The 16,440-nt window shown below is 34.8% G+C and overlaps 3 protein-coding genes across 3 annotated transcripts; 1 reads left to right on the top strand and 2 right to left on the bottom strand.

Annotated features, from left to right (window-relative positions):
* The first annotated feature begins 2,118 nt into the window (after positions 1–2,118).
* LOC120265687 (FCS-Like Zinc finger 15-like) lies at positions 2,119–3,275 on the top strand. Its single transcript, XM_039273637.1, has 2 exons — positions 2,119–2,489; positions 2,839–3,275. Exons 1-2 carry the CDS (start codon positions 2,263–2,265, stop codon positions 2,975–2,977), a joined length of 366 nt encoding a protein of 121 aa, XP_039129571.1. The 5' UTR covers positions 2,119–2,262; the 3' UTR covers positions 2,978–3,275.
* A 1,689-nt stretch (positions 3,276–4,964) lies between these two features.
* On the bottom strand, positions 4,965–8,117 carry LOC120264388 (dynein light chain 1, cytoplasmic). Its single transcript, XM_039272203.1, is given in 3 exon segments — positions 4,965–5,345; positions 7,758–7,818; positions 7,820–8,117. Coding segments are annotated over 3 exon segments (330 nt in total). The 5' UTR covers positions 8,006–8,117; the 3' UTR covers positions 4,965–5,262.
* A 1,063-nt stretch (positions 8,118–9,180) lies between these two features.
* LOC120264738 (Fanconi anemia group I protein) lies at positions 9,181–15,562 on the bottom strand. Its single transcript, XM_039272561.1, is given in 15 exon segments — positions 9,181–9,671; positions 9,741–9,931; positions 10,015–10,507; positions 11,066–11,455; positions 11,457–11,482; positions 11,538–12,011; positions 12,176–12,254; positions 12,345–12,536; positions 12,658–12,774; positions 12,866–13,111; positions 13,202–13,361; positions 13,461–13,525; positions 14,304–14,495; positions 14,597–14,678; positions 14,748–15,562. Coding segments are annotated over 15 exon segments (3,882 nt in total). The 3' UTR covers positions 9,181–9,311.
* Between the last annotated feature and the right edge of the window lie 878 nt (positions 15,563–16,440).

The following is a 16,440-nucleotide window of genomic DNA, read 5'->3' as shown; positions in this document are numbered from 1 at the left end:
CATATATTTTTAAAACGTTCAATGTAACAGACACTTAGCGAAAGACCCCCAAATATACTATTACTTTTTATGTTAGTATCTTATAAGTTATTTTTAAAAAATAAAAAAATATTTTAAATTATGAAATAAATAAATAAATACCATATGTTACCATATGTTTCATGTGGTATATCAAGCAATTCTTATATTAATTAATATTAATATATATATATATATATATATATATATAAAGTGAATAAACCACAAAACTTATTAGAAATAAAAAAATAAAAACAATGTACATAGAAAAAAAACCAAGCTATAGAATTAAAAAAAACATCCTCTGAGAATAGAAAGAAAACAATAATAATAACAACAAAAGAAAGAAAAAACACAGTCTACTGGTTTAGAGAAAGTCTTCTTTCTGAGAGATTTTCTAGAACACCTGTTCTTCAGAATTTTTAAAATATTAAATATTTTGAAAATACAGTAATTTAAAACAAAAAAAAAAAAACAAAGCACGGGACCATCTTCGATATTTTAAAAGTATATAAACAAAAATAAACATTGAAATAAAGTGCATTGATGAAAAATGTACTTGAGCTTCCGGGGTATCTTTTTAATATTAAATATTAAATATTATACATTGATCTATCATTTAATTACCAAAAATTAGGCACAAATTAAGGGCCAAAGAGTGAGTTTGATTTTGTGTCAATAACTCTTTATTGGTTGTGGATGACTAAAATACATCAATGTATTAAATGTCTAGTGAATGGATCCGGATCCAAAGTGTACATTTCCCTTGTAAACATGCCCAACTTTTCCTACCCTACTATGCATGGTACACACAAATTAAAATAAAATCAAGTCGATAGTTATATACAATTACGTAATGAATTTTAGTGATGTAATTTCATCTCACTGCTGTACAACCAACTAATTGCTTCATATAACTGACACCGACATATGTCAAATTTCTTATAAATATTTTGATATTTTTATTTTAAATTATTTATAAATATTATGTAGCTTTTAAAATAGATTTTTTATTTATAATATTTTTTAAAAATTCTAATCGTTTTATTTCCTCTAAAATGTTGTAAGGTCTATATATATATATATATATATTTTTTTCAAAAAACTTCATCAATATATGCAAAATAATGTATTATATAAAAACCATTGAATATGTATGGCGTGTGGCAATGAATTGTAAGATGAATTAATCAAATATAAATTTAGCATCACAAGATATCCCATGCACATAAAAATTAAAAGTGAAGTAGCTAGATAAAAAAATAATATTTACATAGGTACATAGAGATTATTAAAAAAAAAGGGTTCTTTTCAAAAGAAATACTTACAAATAAATACTCAACAAAACAACTAGCTTGACACTTCTCAATATTAATGGTAATTCATGAAAGACAAAGTTGTAAGCATTAGGGGTGGCAAAAATTCGGGTCCGGACAAAACCGGATCCGGACAACTACTAATATAAATAGAAAAACTTGTGTCCGGACCGACTGGGTTTTAAATCCGGACGAAACGTGGTATGTCCAAACCCGGTTTATTTTAAAAGCCGGGTTGTCCGGATGTCCAGAATTTATTCAGATTTCATAAGTTATTTTTAAGTTCAGCTCAAATATTAAATTATACGAAAATAATTTAATTCACATTAAATGCAAAAAACATTAATAATCCAAAAACTCAACTCAAATTATAGAAAAATCTAAGTCTTAATAGAAAAAAGCGATATATGTTTAAAGTTTTTTTAGAAGAATGAGACTTAAAAACAAATGGGCTAAGGTTGTGGGATTTTAAAGTTTTAGGGGTTAAAAAGGCGGTTGTCCAAATTTATGTCCGGACTCGGCTGGATTTAAATCCGGACAATGCCAACGTGTCGGGACCCTACCCGCATTTGCAAGCCTTATGTCAAACCCTTTTTATTCCGGGCCGGACAAAACCGGGCCGGCAGGGTCCGACAGATTATTGCCACCCCTAGTAAGCATACTCCAAACTTCCAAAACCCATAGAAACCTCCATCTCCAATCACAGACAATAGTGAACTCACTTTGCTTGCACACACACAACAAACATGTTCCTAGGGAACACCACACACACAAACAACTCCAAACACAACACAACACAACTCAAAGTCATCTTCTTTAAAAACCCCCCACAAGAAGTCCATGACATGAAGAAGAAGAAGAAGAAGAAGAAGAAGGAGAAGGAGGAGGAGAGTAGAAGTTAGAGATATAGAGAAAAAGAGGGGAAGTAATGGAAGGGTTGGGAGTGGTATTGGAAGGGAAGGGGATGACAAAAGGAGGTCAAATACTAAACAAGGTGATAAACATGAAGAAGTACACAAAAATGTTAACAAGTAGTAGTGATAATATTGAACATGAAGCCTCCTCCTCCATCAACATCAACATGACCTCTTTCCTTCAATCTTGCTTTCTCTGCCACCGTCCTCTTTCTCATTCCAAAGACATTTATATGTACAGGTTCTCTCTCTCTCTCTCTCTCTCTCTCTCTCTCTCTCTCTCTCTCACACACACACACACACACTCAAAAGAGTTTTTTCTCTTGAGAATGAAAGCATATTTGTGTTCACTTGGCAACATGGACTTCTTCTGTATGTTCTCTTTATAATGTTTAGTTCTTCTTCTTAATTATCTTCTTTTTTTTCTCTTTATAAAAGATGGAAAAGGTACTAACTTGGTAGCCATTAATGCACTCTATTCTTCTTCTTCTTCTTCTTCTTCTTCTTCTTCTTCTTTTATATATATATAGATAGATATACATGTTTTCATAAACTCATTAAAGAAATTAAGAATAAATGTATTAATGCAGGGGTGACAGGGCATTCTGCAGTGAGGAATGCAGATGCATGCAAATAAGAATGGATGAGGAGATGGCTCTGGCATTGGCTTCCGGTGGCGCCGCCGCCGGCCGGCTAGGAAAGAAGGCCTGTGGTTTTGTTAAACATTAACAAAGAGAAAGAGGACAAGAGGGAATATGGCCCATGGTTTTGAAAGGGAAGACAGTACTGCTGCTGGTTTTCATGCTTAGTGTTTTTTGACCAAAATAACCTTGAAATAATAAATGCCAATGGATATGTGAACGGTAATATTAGGGTGTTTTGGTCCTTTTATCTTGTTATCATTTGTTCTCATTATTGGCTTATTTAATGCTTCCGCTTCGAATAGATCAACAAGTATTGGACAAGTACATGGATATGAAGCATCTTTTCTTTTCTTTTCTTTTTTTTCTCTTTTTTTTTAATTTCCATGTATGTACAAATTTAATAATAAGAAACTTACTTTAATGGTTAAAAGTTTTTTTTTTTTACCAAATGTGGCATGCATAAGTCAAATACGTGTACAGATGTGGAATAAGTTTAACAGATAAATGTATCTTTACTTTGCATACTTTTTGGGGCTTTACGGATGTGGAATAAGTTCAACTGATAAATGTATCGTTATTTTGCATAATTTTGGACTTTACGGATGTAGAATAAGTTCAATAGATAAATGTACCCTTATTTTGCATAGTTTTGGGGCTGGATTCAGGTTCTCCTATAAACAAATACTCTATGCACAAAATCTAGTACTAATAGCTCAAACCGCTATTAATAAAAGTTAATTTTTATGAAAAATATTTTATTTTATTACTTTTATATAATATTTTTTTTATTACTTTAGTAATAATTTAACGACTAAGATGTTGATTTGATACTTTAGCTTCCTCCAATACATGATTGAAGTATAATAACAAAAAATGTATAATTAGAATGACTCATCTATTTTTTCCATATATATACTTTTAAATTTTAGTATTATATTGTAAAAAAAAAAATTAATGCATAAATTTTTATTTAAAATTTATTTTATATATAAAAGATAATGTCAAATATTCCTATGCTCATATTTGTTATATGTAGTCCTTCAACCCTTTTATCAATTTAATTACAATATCTCAATTTTGATGTGTCTTTCCTTTTAATAAAATCACACATTGTAATCGACAATACATTATTAATTAAAAGAAAAAGACTCAAAAAATAAATAAATAAAAACAAAGAAAATTGCCTTAATAAATCTTTTTGTAAAGTTAAATTTATTATATCATGTTGTATCTAATAAATTTTTTGTGTGAAAATTATTGCACATAAAATATAATGTCATGCATTATGCTCATGTTTTTATATATATTCCTAAAGCTTTTTTCAACCATGCAACAAAAAAAAAGTCTCAATTTTGATACTATAGTTTTATGAAAAATAAATATATTTCATAATACATTATTAATAAAAAAAAAAAGAAGAAGACTTAGAAGACAATAATAAAACAAAAGGAAGACACGTTGATAAGTCTTGGCTAATATTATTGATGCCATGATGTGAAACTTTATTAAATGTATCAAATGCAAAAGTTGAATGCCTAAGTTGGTTGCTAGAACTAATAAAGTAAAAAGTAAAAGCATCTTGCTTTTGAGCTTTGCAATGGATTTAGAGTTCAAAGTTTGTGGATATCAAGAGAAATTAGACTTGTTCACCATTTTAGGTGGGATCTATTTGCTTAGGCATCATCTCAAAACCCTAACTTTCTTTTGTTTCCATTCACTCAAAATTATTGAGCTAGTACACCCCAAATCAAGCATTAGATTTGAGAAGAATGAGAGGCCACAAATTAATGCTCATGTTAACTAGAGATGTTTGGTATGATAACTCAGTGTCTGTCATGCATGGAACTTCTAATCATTCAATTTCAGAAAAAAGGGAAACAAAAATCTCATAATATGATTTTTATTATAAAAAACCAAAAACTATATTTTCTTTTAAAAAAAAAAAATTAAATCTCAATCGGGGGTATTTTAGTCAATTCACATCTTCGATCTATGAAAATAGACCAAATGTACAACATTTCAGCCTAATAAAAGGATCGGAAATGACTTTTGCCAAACAAACAAACAAGATATTCAAGAAACTAGTGTGAGTTCTCTTTGAGGTAAATCGTTCGACTTAACATTGATGATTGATCAATCAGCGACTCAGCGCACATATAAAGTCATCTCCTGAAGAAATAATACATTCCGAGTTTACCGTACACAAATTTTGTTTAGATAGATGCCCCGGCAAGATCAGGGCAGAATGTGGTATACACAGATCGAAATGCTGGCGGTTGCATGGACAAACACTCTGCGGATCGAAGTTATATATTGATATACTAACATGGACTGGCTGGAGCTTCAGGTTTTCCGGGTGAAAGGCCAGTGTCAACCGGATTTGAATAAGAGGATCGCTTTCTGATCCAGATAGAAGTAGATGAAGTGGTTGGTCTCGTGTGTCACGTATGAACCTGCACATGTAGATAAATTTGGTTATTCGGGTAATGATTTGAAGAGACATGGCAATGTTTAAGTTGCTAATAATTCTGCAGTTGAACTAACTAGTTCACACTAATCATTGATTACAAGCTGTGAAGCAAGGAACAGTTTGAGTGTCAACACAAGTTAGCTATTGGTGTATTTCAGGAAGATAACAATAAAGCAAACTGGAATTCATTTGATCAATGGGGAAATGAAGCAACAATAAATCAAAGCTGCTTTGTTTTCCACTGTGAGAGTTCAAGATAGGAATCGAGTTTAAAAGGAACCGTAATAAGCTTAAGGTTAATTGTAGTACATGGAAGAAAAATAAAATACTAACTTCATGAACACCTTTAAACCACATTTCTTGATCGAAACTATTACATTAAAAAATTTCTACCTTCCCTTGTCATCCTCAACAATATCCACTTAGCGTGCATGCCACAGTTTTGCAACTTCATTAGAACTAGGATTCAGTTTCCCAGGCATCACCCAATAAAAGTTAATCCAGAAGACACTACCATGGAGTTTGCAATCATTTATTTTATTTCACAATGAGGAGATGATGACCCAAAAGATATGTTTAAATGGGATCTCTGAAATTCTGAAGAAGCTACCATTCACTCATTAGTTTATCATGCCATGGTATGATCCCCAAGAACAACGCCATTGAGGTTGCCTGTACATGGTTGGTGTAAAAACCATTTGATAGAATGGACTTTGGAGTCTTAAGATGCTGAAATTAGGACTGATAACAGAGTGAAGATCACTAAAACAACCTAAAATTCATGTAGCTCAATCCTAGGAAGAAATTAAGTTACCAATTCAAAGTTATAGCTTATGGTTGTGGTCGTTCTTTTGAAACCTCAGATAGGGACCATTTGAATAAGCCATAAGTTGGTTGTAAACAAAGAACTGACTTAAAGAGGAGGCCAACAAAACATGTTTTCACCACCTAGACTATGAGACAAGAGACTTTCATAATTTGATTACTAAACTCATAATAGAGAACAACTGAAAATTGAAACAAAAGAATCCAAGCATATGGAGGATTTGAGAGAGGCAACTAGAGTTTGAAGAAAGTTGAGTTACAGCCATGATTAAATGCTAACTAGCTTTGCATTGCTTTCATCGTAATCTAGATTAGAATGTATTGTGATGCTCGGATTTCCATATTTTAGCATATCTGTACATGCCATCTCTCTTCTCCTCAAAGAGAATAACATATACTAAAAATTTGTGTAGTAACCCAAAACCAACATTGCCGTCATAAAAACATCATTTCCATTGCAATAAAACAGGTCATATTAATAACCCTCATATTAGCTTGAAATTTTCACAACTCACACTTCCCCCACAAAACCAAAAACTTTGTATTCCATTTTTCACTTTAAATTAAATAAACAAATAATTTTTAATCAAGCTACTACAGCATTCAATCTAAAACCGGCATTGCCATCATGAAACATTTCTCTATTGCAAGAAAGCAGGACATAATACTAACCCAAACACCAACTTTACTTGAAAAGTCCGTACGATATACATTTCCCACAAAACATGAAATATTAGATTTTCCTTCTCCCATTTTCTCTTAAACAAAACACATAATTCACTCAAGCTACAATAGTATTCACTCCAAAACCAACATTACCACAAGGAAACACCATCTCCATTGCAAGATCGCAGCTCATACTACAAACCTCGACGCCAACTTTATTTGAAAAGTCCACAGCTCTTGTACTTTTCTCCCAGAAAGACAAGATTTTTTAGATTTTTTTTTTTTTAAATTCTGCTTAATTGAACACATATTTTTCACTCAAGCAACTATAGTACCGTGTTAAAACAAACATTGCAATCATGAAACACCATCTCCATTGCAAGAATGCAGCCCATAATATCAACCCAAATAACAACTTAACTTGAATATCCACAACTCTTATGCTTTTATGTTTCCCACAAAACAAGAAATTTTAGATTTTTTTTTTTTTTGTTGTTGTTGCACTTTCTACTTTAATGAACCAATAATTTTCACTCATAGTACTATAATAATCACTCTAAAACCAACATTGTCATCATGAAACACCATCTCCATCACAGGAAAGCAGCTAACAATACTAACCCTAATACCAACTTGACTTGAAAATTCCACACTCTCAATACTTTTTCCATCCACAAAACAAAAAATTTTAAATTTTGTTTTTCACTTTCTACTCAACTGAACCAGTAATTTTCCCTTAAAACACTATACCATTCACTGTAAAACCAACAACATGCCACACCATCAAATTTTAAAAAAAAGAAACAGCTAATAACACCAAACCAAAGTCGAATGAAGTGCACTCAACTAGAGATCTATCAATCAAACGAAGAAACACAAAGATTAGGGAAGGAAATTAGAATACCGAAGTTGCGACCAACGATGCAATGCCAAGTGGGACCATAGTTCTTATCAAACTCCTTCTTTGATGTGCTCGGCGACGTCCTTCTCAACTCCCTGCTTCTCAAATGCCTCAATCGCGCAGTCGATCGCCTCCTTCTGCATCTCCTCCTTCATGTCCGCACTCTTCACAGTCACCTTCCTCGCCGCCGCCGCCGCCGCCGCCGCCGCCTGCCCAGCACCTGCCCCACCCTTCCTGGCCTCATCCGCCATCTTTGTACCTCTCTCTCTCAAACTCCGTCGAGATCTGGAGCTCGGAGAGGTTTACAGTGGAGAAGCGAAAAGGGGGAAAAGAGGAGATGATGAGAATGAGGGAGGTGAGATATGACGTATGATCACCGCGATGGTTTAGTACGGTGGGAAACGATATATATATATATAGGAAACGAAAAAGGGAAACGTTACAAAGAATTTGGTAAATTCTTATAAAGTCCCTATACAGAGTGAACCTTTTATTTGAGCCCCTTGATGAAGACCTCGTGACATGGCGCCTGTGGTTGATTAGCCTTTGATTTAAATAAATATTAGAATTACCTTTTTTTTTAGTTATTTTTTATATTTTTTACAAGAGAATTTTATTTTTCATATAATCATAGCATATGTCACTCATTAAATATCAAAAAATTATATGATCAACTATGATTAAAAAATATATATAATTTTTGTTTAACAAGTAGTTTATAAATAAAAAGCGAAAAAAAATTGATAATAAATGGCATACAAAATCTTGACTGAAATTTGGGACAATTCAATTAAATAAACTAATTTTCAACTTTCTTAAAATATCAAATATATTATATACACAACTATTGAAATGGTCATATATTAGTTCAATATATAAGTTCTTTTTTTTTTTGTATTTATTTTCATCTATTACATTAAACAAGAGAATAAAAACAAGCAGAAAAATCTCTAAACCAAAGTAGTTGCTTTTTCAATTCAATAAATTAAAAATGCATCACAAATAGTTACTTGAATTTATGGCTACTATAGATATGCTTCATTATGACTCAAATAATGTGCAACAACTTAAAATCACAGTGTAATATATGAATCAATAATGTATAAAAACTTCATCAATTATTTACACCTAAAATTTTTCATGCTGATCTTTTTTTTACAAAATAAAAAAATCACATCAAGACCATACAGATAAAAAAAGTTAATATCTCAATTTACCCATACTCTAGCTTTACATGAGCTAAAATGTAAATTTATTTTCTTAACAAAAACACAAACATCCTGTATAAAACATCTAATACCAATAAATTAAGAGTTCATTAGACCCGAATGCCAAACCTGATTAAATCAAATGTACTAGATATATATATATATATATATATATTTAAAAATATCAATAAAGCAGAAAGTTTTCAAAACTTTCACTACTCATCAAATTGTTTCTCCCTAGTCATTGTCATAAAATCATAACTGAAAAAAGTATTCACAGAATCTGAAGTTCATTATATACCAACCTTTGATTCATCTTCATGTTTCTTCATCAGAGTCTTGCACCACCTTATTCAACTTTGCTTCTGCTTTTTATCACCATTTCCTCTCCTTCTTCTTCACCTGTGCTCTCTTCATCACAAGGTTCCATGCATGCATCTTCATTAACTAGCTCATGTTCACCTTCACCTTCAGCTTCAGATGATGAAGAACAAGGCTCATCTCTTTCAGGTTTCTTTGCTTCCAAAATCTTAAAATCCCTTGCAGTGCTACGCTTAGCATGTCTCAGTAAATTAACTTTAGTTAGCTTACTCAACTGAATGAGATATTTTTCATAGTCTTCTATCTGGAATATCAGTTCAGGAATGCATTTACTCTCCCTTTTGATCTTGCCGATGATTCCCTTTCTCTGAACATTCTCCTGTTGGTTCTGCATTGCAATATAATTATATAAGATAACAAAGGTAAGAAGAAAAATGGATTTGCTCAATGTGCTCACTCTTTGCACTAGTGCCACAAAGTTATACAGAGGACTAGTAAGCTTTCGGCATGTTGTTTCTGCGAGTTTCTGAAACTTGTGGCCCGGTAGAAGTTGTTTGGATCCCTTCGGCGCGATGCAAAGCTTTGTCATTCTCGCTAAGAGCTTGTAGAACTTTGTGGTTATTCGAAGTAGCTGATCTGATTGAGAGTCTGCAAGAAGATGGTATGATTGTTAATGTCTGTGCAAACATTGGTAATGATGGTTTTTCTTATTTTTTCTGATGAGAACATACCATTGAGGTTCATCTCTGTGAAAGAAGACAGCAGATTTACTAATGCTTCTGTTCTGGAATAGAGTGATTCTTCAAGCACTGATCCATTAGACCTCTCTCCAGAAACTCTGGCTTCTTGATATGAAATAGTGTAGGATTTTAGTTTTGACGTAGACCAATCTAAATCAGTGAGAGATTGTTCAACTAATTGAAGTAAAACGGAAGCAATTGCAGTCTTTGTAGAATAATTTACAATTGCAAATGCTTCAGATAACTCAATTGGTTCTTTATCTTCAGATCCAATGACCTTCACTAGCTCTGAAGCAATCTCATGAGCGAGAATCAGATCATATGGGGATGATACAAGATGAATGGCTAGATCAAGAACACTTCTTGCGGCATTAGGACTTTCAATCATAGTATTCCTGCAGATTTTCACCACCCAACATCCATGAGAAGCCCTTATTTTGTCAGGCAGTTTCTTGCAGATGGTTAGAAACAATTCTGACAAAACCTGAAAAAGGAATGTTCAAGAGTAAGACCAGAACAAAGAACTTGACAAAAAATAAAGAACTAATAAGAATGAGATGATATGACTAGCCTCATCAACTTGGATAATCAAAGAGTATCTTTTTTAATTTATGTAAAAAAAAGGCTTGCTCTGCCAAAAGTAGCAATTTGAATCAACCAGTGTTACATTCTGGAGATGAATGTCTGAAAGGTAAATTACCTTCATTCAACAGCCAATTCAATCAACTACATTACCTTATAGAAGGTTAACTGAGGAAAACAGGATGATAAGGAATCTATGAGGATAAATCATATTTTGTTTTTTCCCTCAAAAAAAGTTAGATGCATTAAAAGTCTTCATAATTGGTCTAGGAATGAAGCCTTCGTGTAACAATATTGTCTTACTTCCACCAATTTTAAATTATAATGGAGTTGAGATTCAGAAGGAGGCAAATATCACACATACTTACATGCAATCTTGAAGCAACATGCAGAATCTACAAGTCTATAGAAGAATGTATAGAAGAATAAAGAAAGTACTGTTGATCATAAATAGAGATACCTCTGTTTCTCGATAAAATGATGCAGAAAGAAGCACCAAATATAGTGGTTTTATCCGTTTCTCCAATAGTAAATTTATGGATTTCACATGACTGTCATCCATCATCAAGTCTTGTTCATGGATGCTACCCTGAACATCATCCATTTCACACTCCAATTCAAACTCTGGAGCAGCCACACAGACAAGATCCTCAATCAGCTCATTGAAACTGTCATGATATGAATTCAATTTAAACAACTCGTTCAAGCATAACAGTGATAAATGGAGCTGATCTCCTTTGGCTTCTTTTTTCTTGGCACTGCTTTGTAACTTTGGACTTGATTTGAGTAACCAGGCCAACTGCATTACTGGACGTCCCAGCGGTTTGACATCTCCATAAATTAGAGTTTCAAACGGATCCCCTCCATAGTGTCCGTCCTACAGAAGTGATGAACTTTATTTGATGAAGACAAGCTTTTAAAGCAAAGGACACTAGTTTCAAACACTGATCAAATGCTTTCTTAAAGTGATTGACTGTTGCTCTGAGAAACTGCCTGGTTATTATAATTGCCAGCACTGAATAACTTAACTGCAATCCCAAGCAATTGATGAATACTTGAGGTTACAAGGAAATGCCTTCTCATTTGAAATAATTTTGGAGCGGAAGGACGAGAGCCCTCTTTGGATGCATTGTCAGTTTTATCAGGGATATCTTGCACATTTACCTTAGACCCTTTTCTAAGGAGAGTTCCCTGTTTGTTGGTACCTGATGCCTTTTCTAAAGAATCATAAACGTCAATAAGTTCCAGGATTTCTTTTTCAAAGGTCATCTTTTGTTCTTCTGATGCTTTTTCCAGTTCTGCAATAATTATGTTCACTATGACCTCTATAATTCCAGCAAGTATAGGACCATCACAGCAAGTCTTCTCACCGTTGGCAGGATGAGATCCAGACTCCTGGTGCTCACCTGGACGGTCAAACCAACATGGAATAGCAAAAATTTATCAAACAGAAAAATTCACACACTACTACAATACCAGATACATCATGGTGCAGAGAATGACAAAAAAAGAAAAGGCCGAACCAGCAAATGAATATAAATATGTATCAGGTAATCAGTATGGATATTACCTAATCTGTATTGGCTCAAAGTTGTACGGATTTTCTTTAAGGCATTTGAGAATAGTTCACCAGATGTTGATGTTCCTGCCTGTAAGAGTTTAAAGAACAATATAGCCACAAGATACATGATAAAAAAATTGAGTGTTTACATCTGTTGTATGGGACAGAGATCCATCACCTCATTCTCTTGTGAAAGGGAAAACCCAAAGCATGGCAAAGAGAAGTCAGATGGCCGGTCAGGTTTACCATGTGGCTGAAGAAGAAGAATACATGAAACACACGATAGAAGACTGTCCAGAGGTTCTATTAATGAAAATTTTCCACTATCCAACTTTGAACAATTATCAAGCCTAAGAGGGGTAGCAGCATCCTGCATGACACAGTAACATACTCTATTCAACCTGTCATCTACAACATGCTCCCAATCATCTGACACAAATTGTATCTATGATTCTAAATTGCATGAAGCTATATTTTACAGAGAACAATACCTCCTTATAGAATTGCAGGAAGTGAGGCCACAGGAAGTCAAAAACACAGCTAGAGGCAGAAGGGTCCAACAAAACAAGTTTCACAAGGCCCTGGTACAAAATCTCTTTAACTCTGGCCTGTCTAAAGCAAGATGTTGGCATCACGGTTTGCACACCAATTAGATTGGAGAAAGATCAGTAAAAACCTTAAAGATTAGATGAAGCGCACCTGCTGTGAAAGACACCTTCGGAGCAAGCCACTCAATTCTTGAAAGAGACCTTCCTTGTTCTTACAGTGTAAATCAGCTTGCTGGCTACAACTGGCTTGGCTAGAAGAATCTTGCAAAGAACTTGTATTATTTCTTTTCAACCTATTTTCTGCTAAAATCATTTCAATGATAGCACTTGTTGCAGCCAAACGGACTGCGTCTTCTCTTCTGAACATAGCCTTCCTTACAACCAAAATAATGTAATCCTGTAGAAGACCATGGGAGATCTGCATTAAAATTTGATACGAAATATGCTGATCATGAAGGATATTAATACATGCCAACAGAATCACTACCTGGAGATCACAGCTGAACCTAATGAGTGGCAAGATGGCATTGACAAGACTAGTAGCAGTTTTTTCATGCATAAATATGAAATAATCCAATAGTTCCTTTAGTTTTCCAACATGTTCCAGCATGGGGAACGGGTAACTTTGAACCAGATTGCCAAGCAACCTTCAGAACAGTTTGCATCAGTAATAAATGTCAAGTGCTTGGTTACTGGAAAAGAGATAAGAAAATAAACCCCAATCAATGCATTTGCACAGATGCTACCTGATGACAGCTGCACTCTGCTGGGGCTTCAGAGAAAGGACTCGAAATTTACACTGCTCTATAATCTGCAGCTTAGCGAAAAAGATAAAAATAAAAAAAATAATAATGAGATGTTCGTAGTGATGAATGAATTTGCAATGATTAATTTTCCTACATCAATATTTCATGGGCAGATACAGGAGTCAGATTTAATTGTGTTGCAGTGTTTGGAGGGAGACGAAAAGCTAGAAAATGTACTAAAATTAAGACATTATAAATAATTCTAACTATTACATTGAATGTAATAATAGATGAACAAAATTCTAGCCTTCCTCTGTACCATGTTCTTTCTTCTCTTTGTTTTTTTCTTAACTAGTAACTTTGAAAGATAATGGAAGTATGCAAGTACCACTGCATCACATAATGTCTTGGGCGGTTAGTGATGGAGTAATGTTCTATGCAATTTCAGGACGAATGAACTAAAGACAGGATTCCCATCCAACTCCAAAAAGATTTTCTGGTCCCATTTGCTTCAATTTCAACAAAAAGAGATCTTAAAGAAAAGCCAAGCATTTCAAATTAACAACTACTTCCTATCTGATGCTTTTTTAGGTGATTACAACCAACCACAATGAGTTCAGTTCTTAATCATATTAAAAAATGCCACTCATTCTAAAATGTTCCATGGCTAACTCCATGGCTAAAAACAACTCTACCAATCTATCGTCACATTCATAATTTCTCTAGCTCATCATTTTCAGTATTGAACAAAATTTCACAAGTTACAACAATTCAACAAGGAGTTCATACATTGTCAATAACTACATTCATCAAGGAGTGCTAAAACAAGCAAGATAGACCGACCTCATTCCTCGCCATATCATGGACCTCAAACAGAGTCTTCAGTGTCGAAATCCCAAGCTCCTCAATACTCACCAAACCTCCTGAACAACCAGCATCTTCCCCGTTCTCACTCTCCACTGATTCCAACAAAACAAACCCGAATTGAACAATGCTAGGCACCACATGTTCTCTTCCACAATTACTCTCATTAATCTACATAACCAAAGACTAGAACTTAACATCAAAATTATAGAATCCACACCACAGTTTCAATAAAAGGATGGAAAATAAATTCAAGAACAAAACTTTATTACAGCTTTCATGAATGCCTTCTCAACAGACAGTGCAATCTCCAAGCACTCTTCTTTCAGGCAATCCAGCAACCACTTGCAGTCCCTGCAAACCCTCCCAAAACCTCAGAAAGCCAAAATTTTTATAAAAATTATTTACATTCCTATTCCTCACCTTGCAGCCTGGAAGTCCCTGCGAGAACCAAGCACTGCCATGCGGAGAGCTCCAATGGAGCTCTCATTGAACCTCCGAACCCTAGCAATGGAGAACAGCACGGCAACCACGAAATGGCTGATCGATCGCAAGTCTAACCGAACAGATGCCACGATCTCCTGCCCTAGCGCCGGGTCCTGCTTCACAGCAAAGTTCAAATGCATCAGCACCGTCCCCTCCACCTGCCGCACGACCGCGCCGGCGCCACGCACCGGGTTCCCAAAAAACCCTAAAAGCCCTCGGACGACTGATCTCCTATCGGGGCCCTTGGAAGCCACAACCAAGAGCTGGTACGCCAGGGACGGCAAGTCCTGGAGATCAATCCCCTTCATTTCGGTCAGGATCTTGTGGAGAAACCCGGAGAGCGGGATGCTGGCCGGGAAGTCACGGAGGATGGAGGCGAGCTTGAGTAGGAGGTGCTTGGGCCAATCGGCATCGAGGAAACGGTCAATGATCGGAGAGACAGACGCATCGGCGGAGGCGAGATCAAGGATGCGGGGGAGGAGATCAAGCGGGTGGGGAGAATCGGGGACGGAGATGGAGGGGAGGAGGAGGGTGGGGAGAGAAGGGGTGAGGGCGTGGAGAAGGGAGGGGCAGGGGGAGCAGGAGAGGAGGGAGAGGAGGGCGGAGAGGAAGGAAGCGGAGTTGGGGGCGGTGGCGGCGGCGGCGACGAGGTCCGAGTCGGAGAAGGAGGAGGGGAGGGTGGAGAGAGGGTCTTTGGAGAGGATGATGATTTCCTCGGCGATTTGGGACGCCGATAAATCGCCGACGGACATCGTGGTGCGCCGGCGATTGGCGAGGAATTGATTTGAGTCGGCGATGTTTTGGGATTAATAGAGGGTTTGTTAGGGTTTGGCGGGAAGAGTTTGGCGGGAATATTTAAGTGTGTGTTTAAAACTCATAGTTAAAATGTTAATTAAAAAAATTAATAAATAAATTAAAATAATTGGGTGGGAATTTTTGTAATTAAAATTTATAAATATATATGTGTGTGTTTTTCTCTAATAGAATTGCATATTTTTCAAAGTGATAATAGAAAATAGTATTAAAAATAAAAAGAACAGTTTTTTTTTTTTAATAAAATCGACAAGTGACAAAACAAATGACAAATGGGTATATAGAATCATAGATACCTCAATTGTAGTGGCTTGACTAAAGATACTCTCGCCATGCAACTCTGGAGAAGAGAACGAAAGATATTTATTATACAAAACTCTCACAAGCGATTCAGAAAATGTATTATAATTTGAGAAACTCGAAATCAAACATAAGTACGGGTAGTTACCAATGGCCTAGCCTATGGTTCCTAAAAGAAGAAAGTTAGACAAGAATGCATGTATTATTTAAAAATATCTAGAAATATTTATATTAAATTGTATAATAGCCTTAGCAGATTGCTGAATTGAGACAATATTTTTGGGCTTGGGGAAAAAAATTATATTGGATGAATAGGGTTTTATATGATTAGTATTGTGGGCTCCTGTTTATTTGCCCATCCTTTAATTAGGATTGACCAATTAAAAATATGGATAACAAATTAAATTTTAATTTTTTTAGATTTCAAGAGCTTGTGAGTTCATGACTTCCATAAGAGGTAAGCATCTAATGTTAATTACCCCAAACTAATGCATGGAAACCTCCGATTAAGAACAAA

The sequence above is a fragment of the Dioscorea cayenensis genome, chromosome 7, assembly GCF_009730915.1.
Source record: "Dioscorea cayenensis subsp. rotundata cultivar TDr96_F1 chromosome 7, TDr96_F1_v2_PseudoChromosome.rev07_lg8_w22 25.fasta, whole genome shotgun sequence".
Lineage (NCBI taxonomy): Eukaryota > Viridiplantae > Streptophyta > Magnoliopsida > Dioscoreales > Dioscoreaceae > Dioscorea > Dioscorea cayenensis.
Note: the sequence above shows the minus strand (reverse complement) of the source record. Positions and strands in the feature narration are given on the sequence as shown.

Coding starts and splice junctions, on each gene's coding strand:
- LOC120265687 (XM_039273637.1), top strand. CDS start 2,263: ATGGAAGGGTTGGGAGTGGTATTGGAAGGGAAGGGGATGACAAAAGGA. Junction 2,490..2,838: donor AAAGACATTTATATGTACAG/GTTCTCTCTCTC, acceptor GTATTAATGCAG/GGGTGACAGGGCATTCTGCA.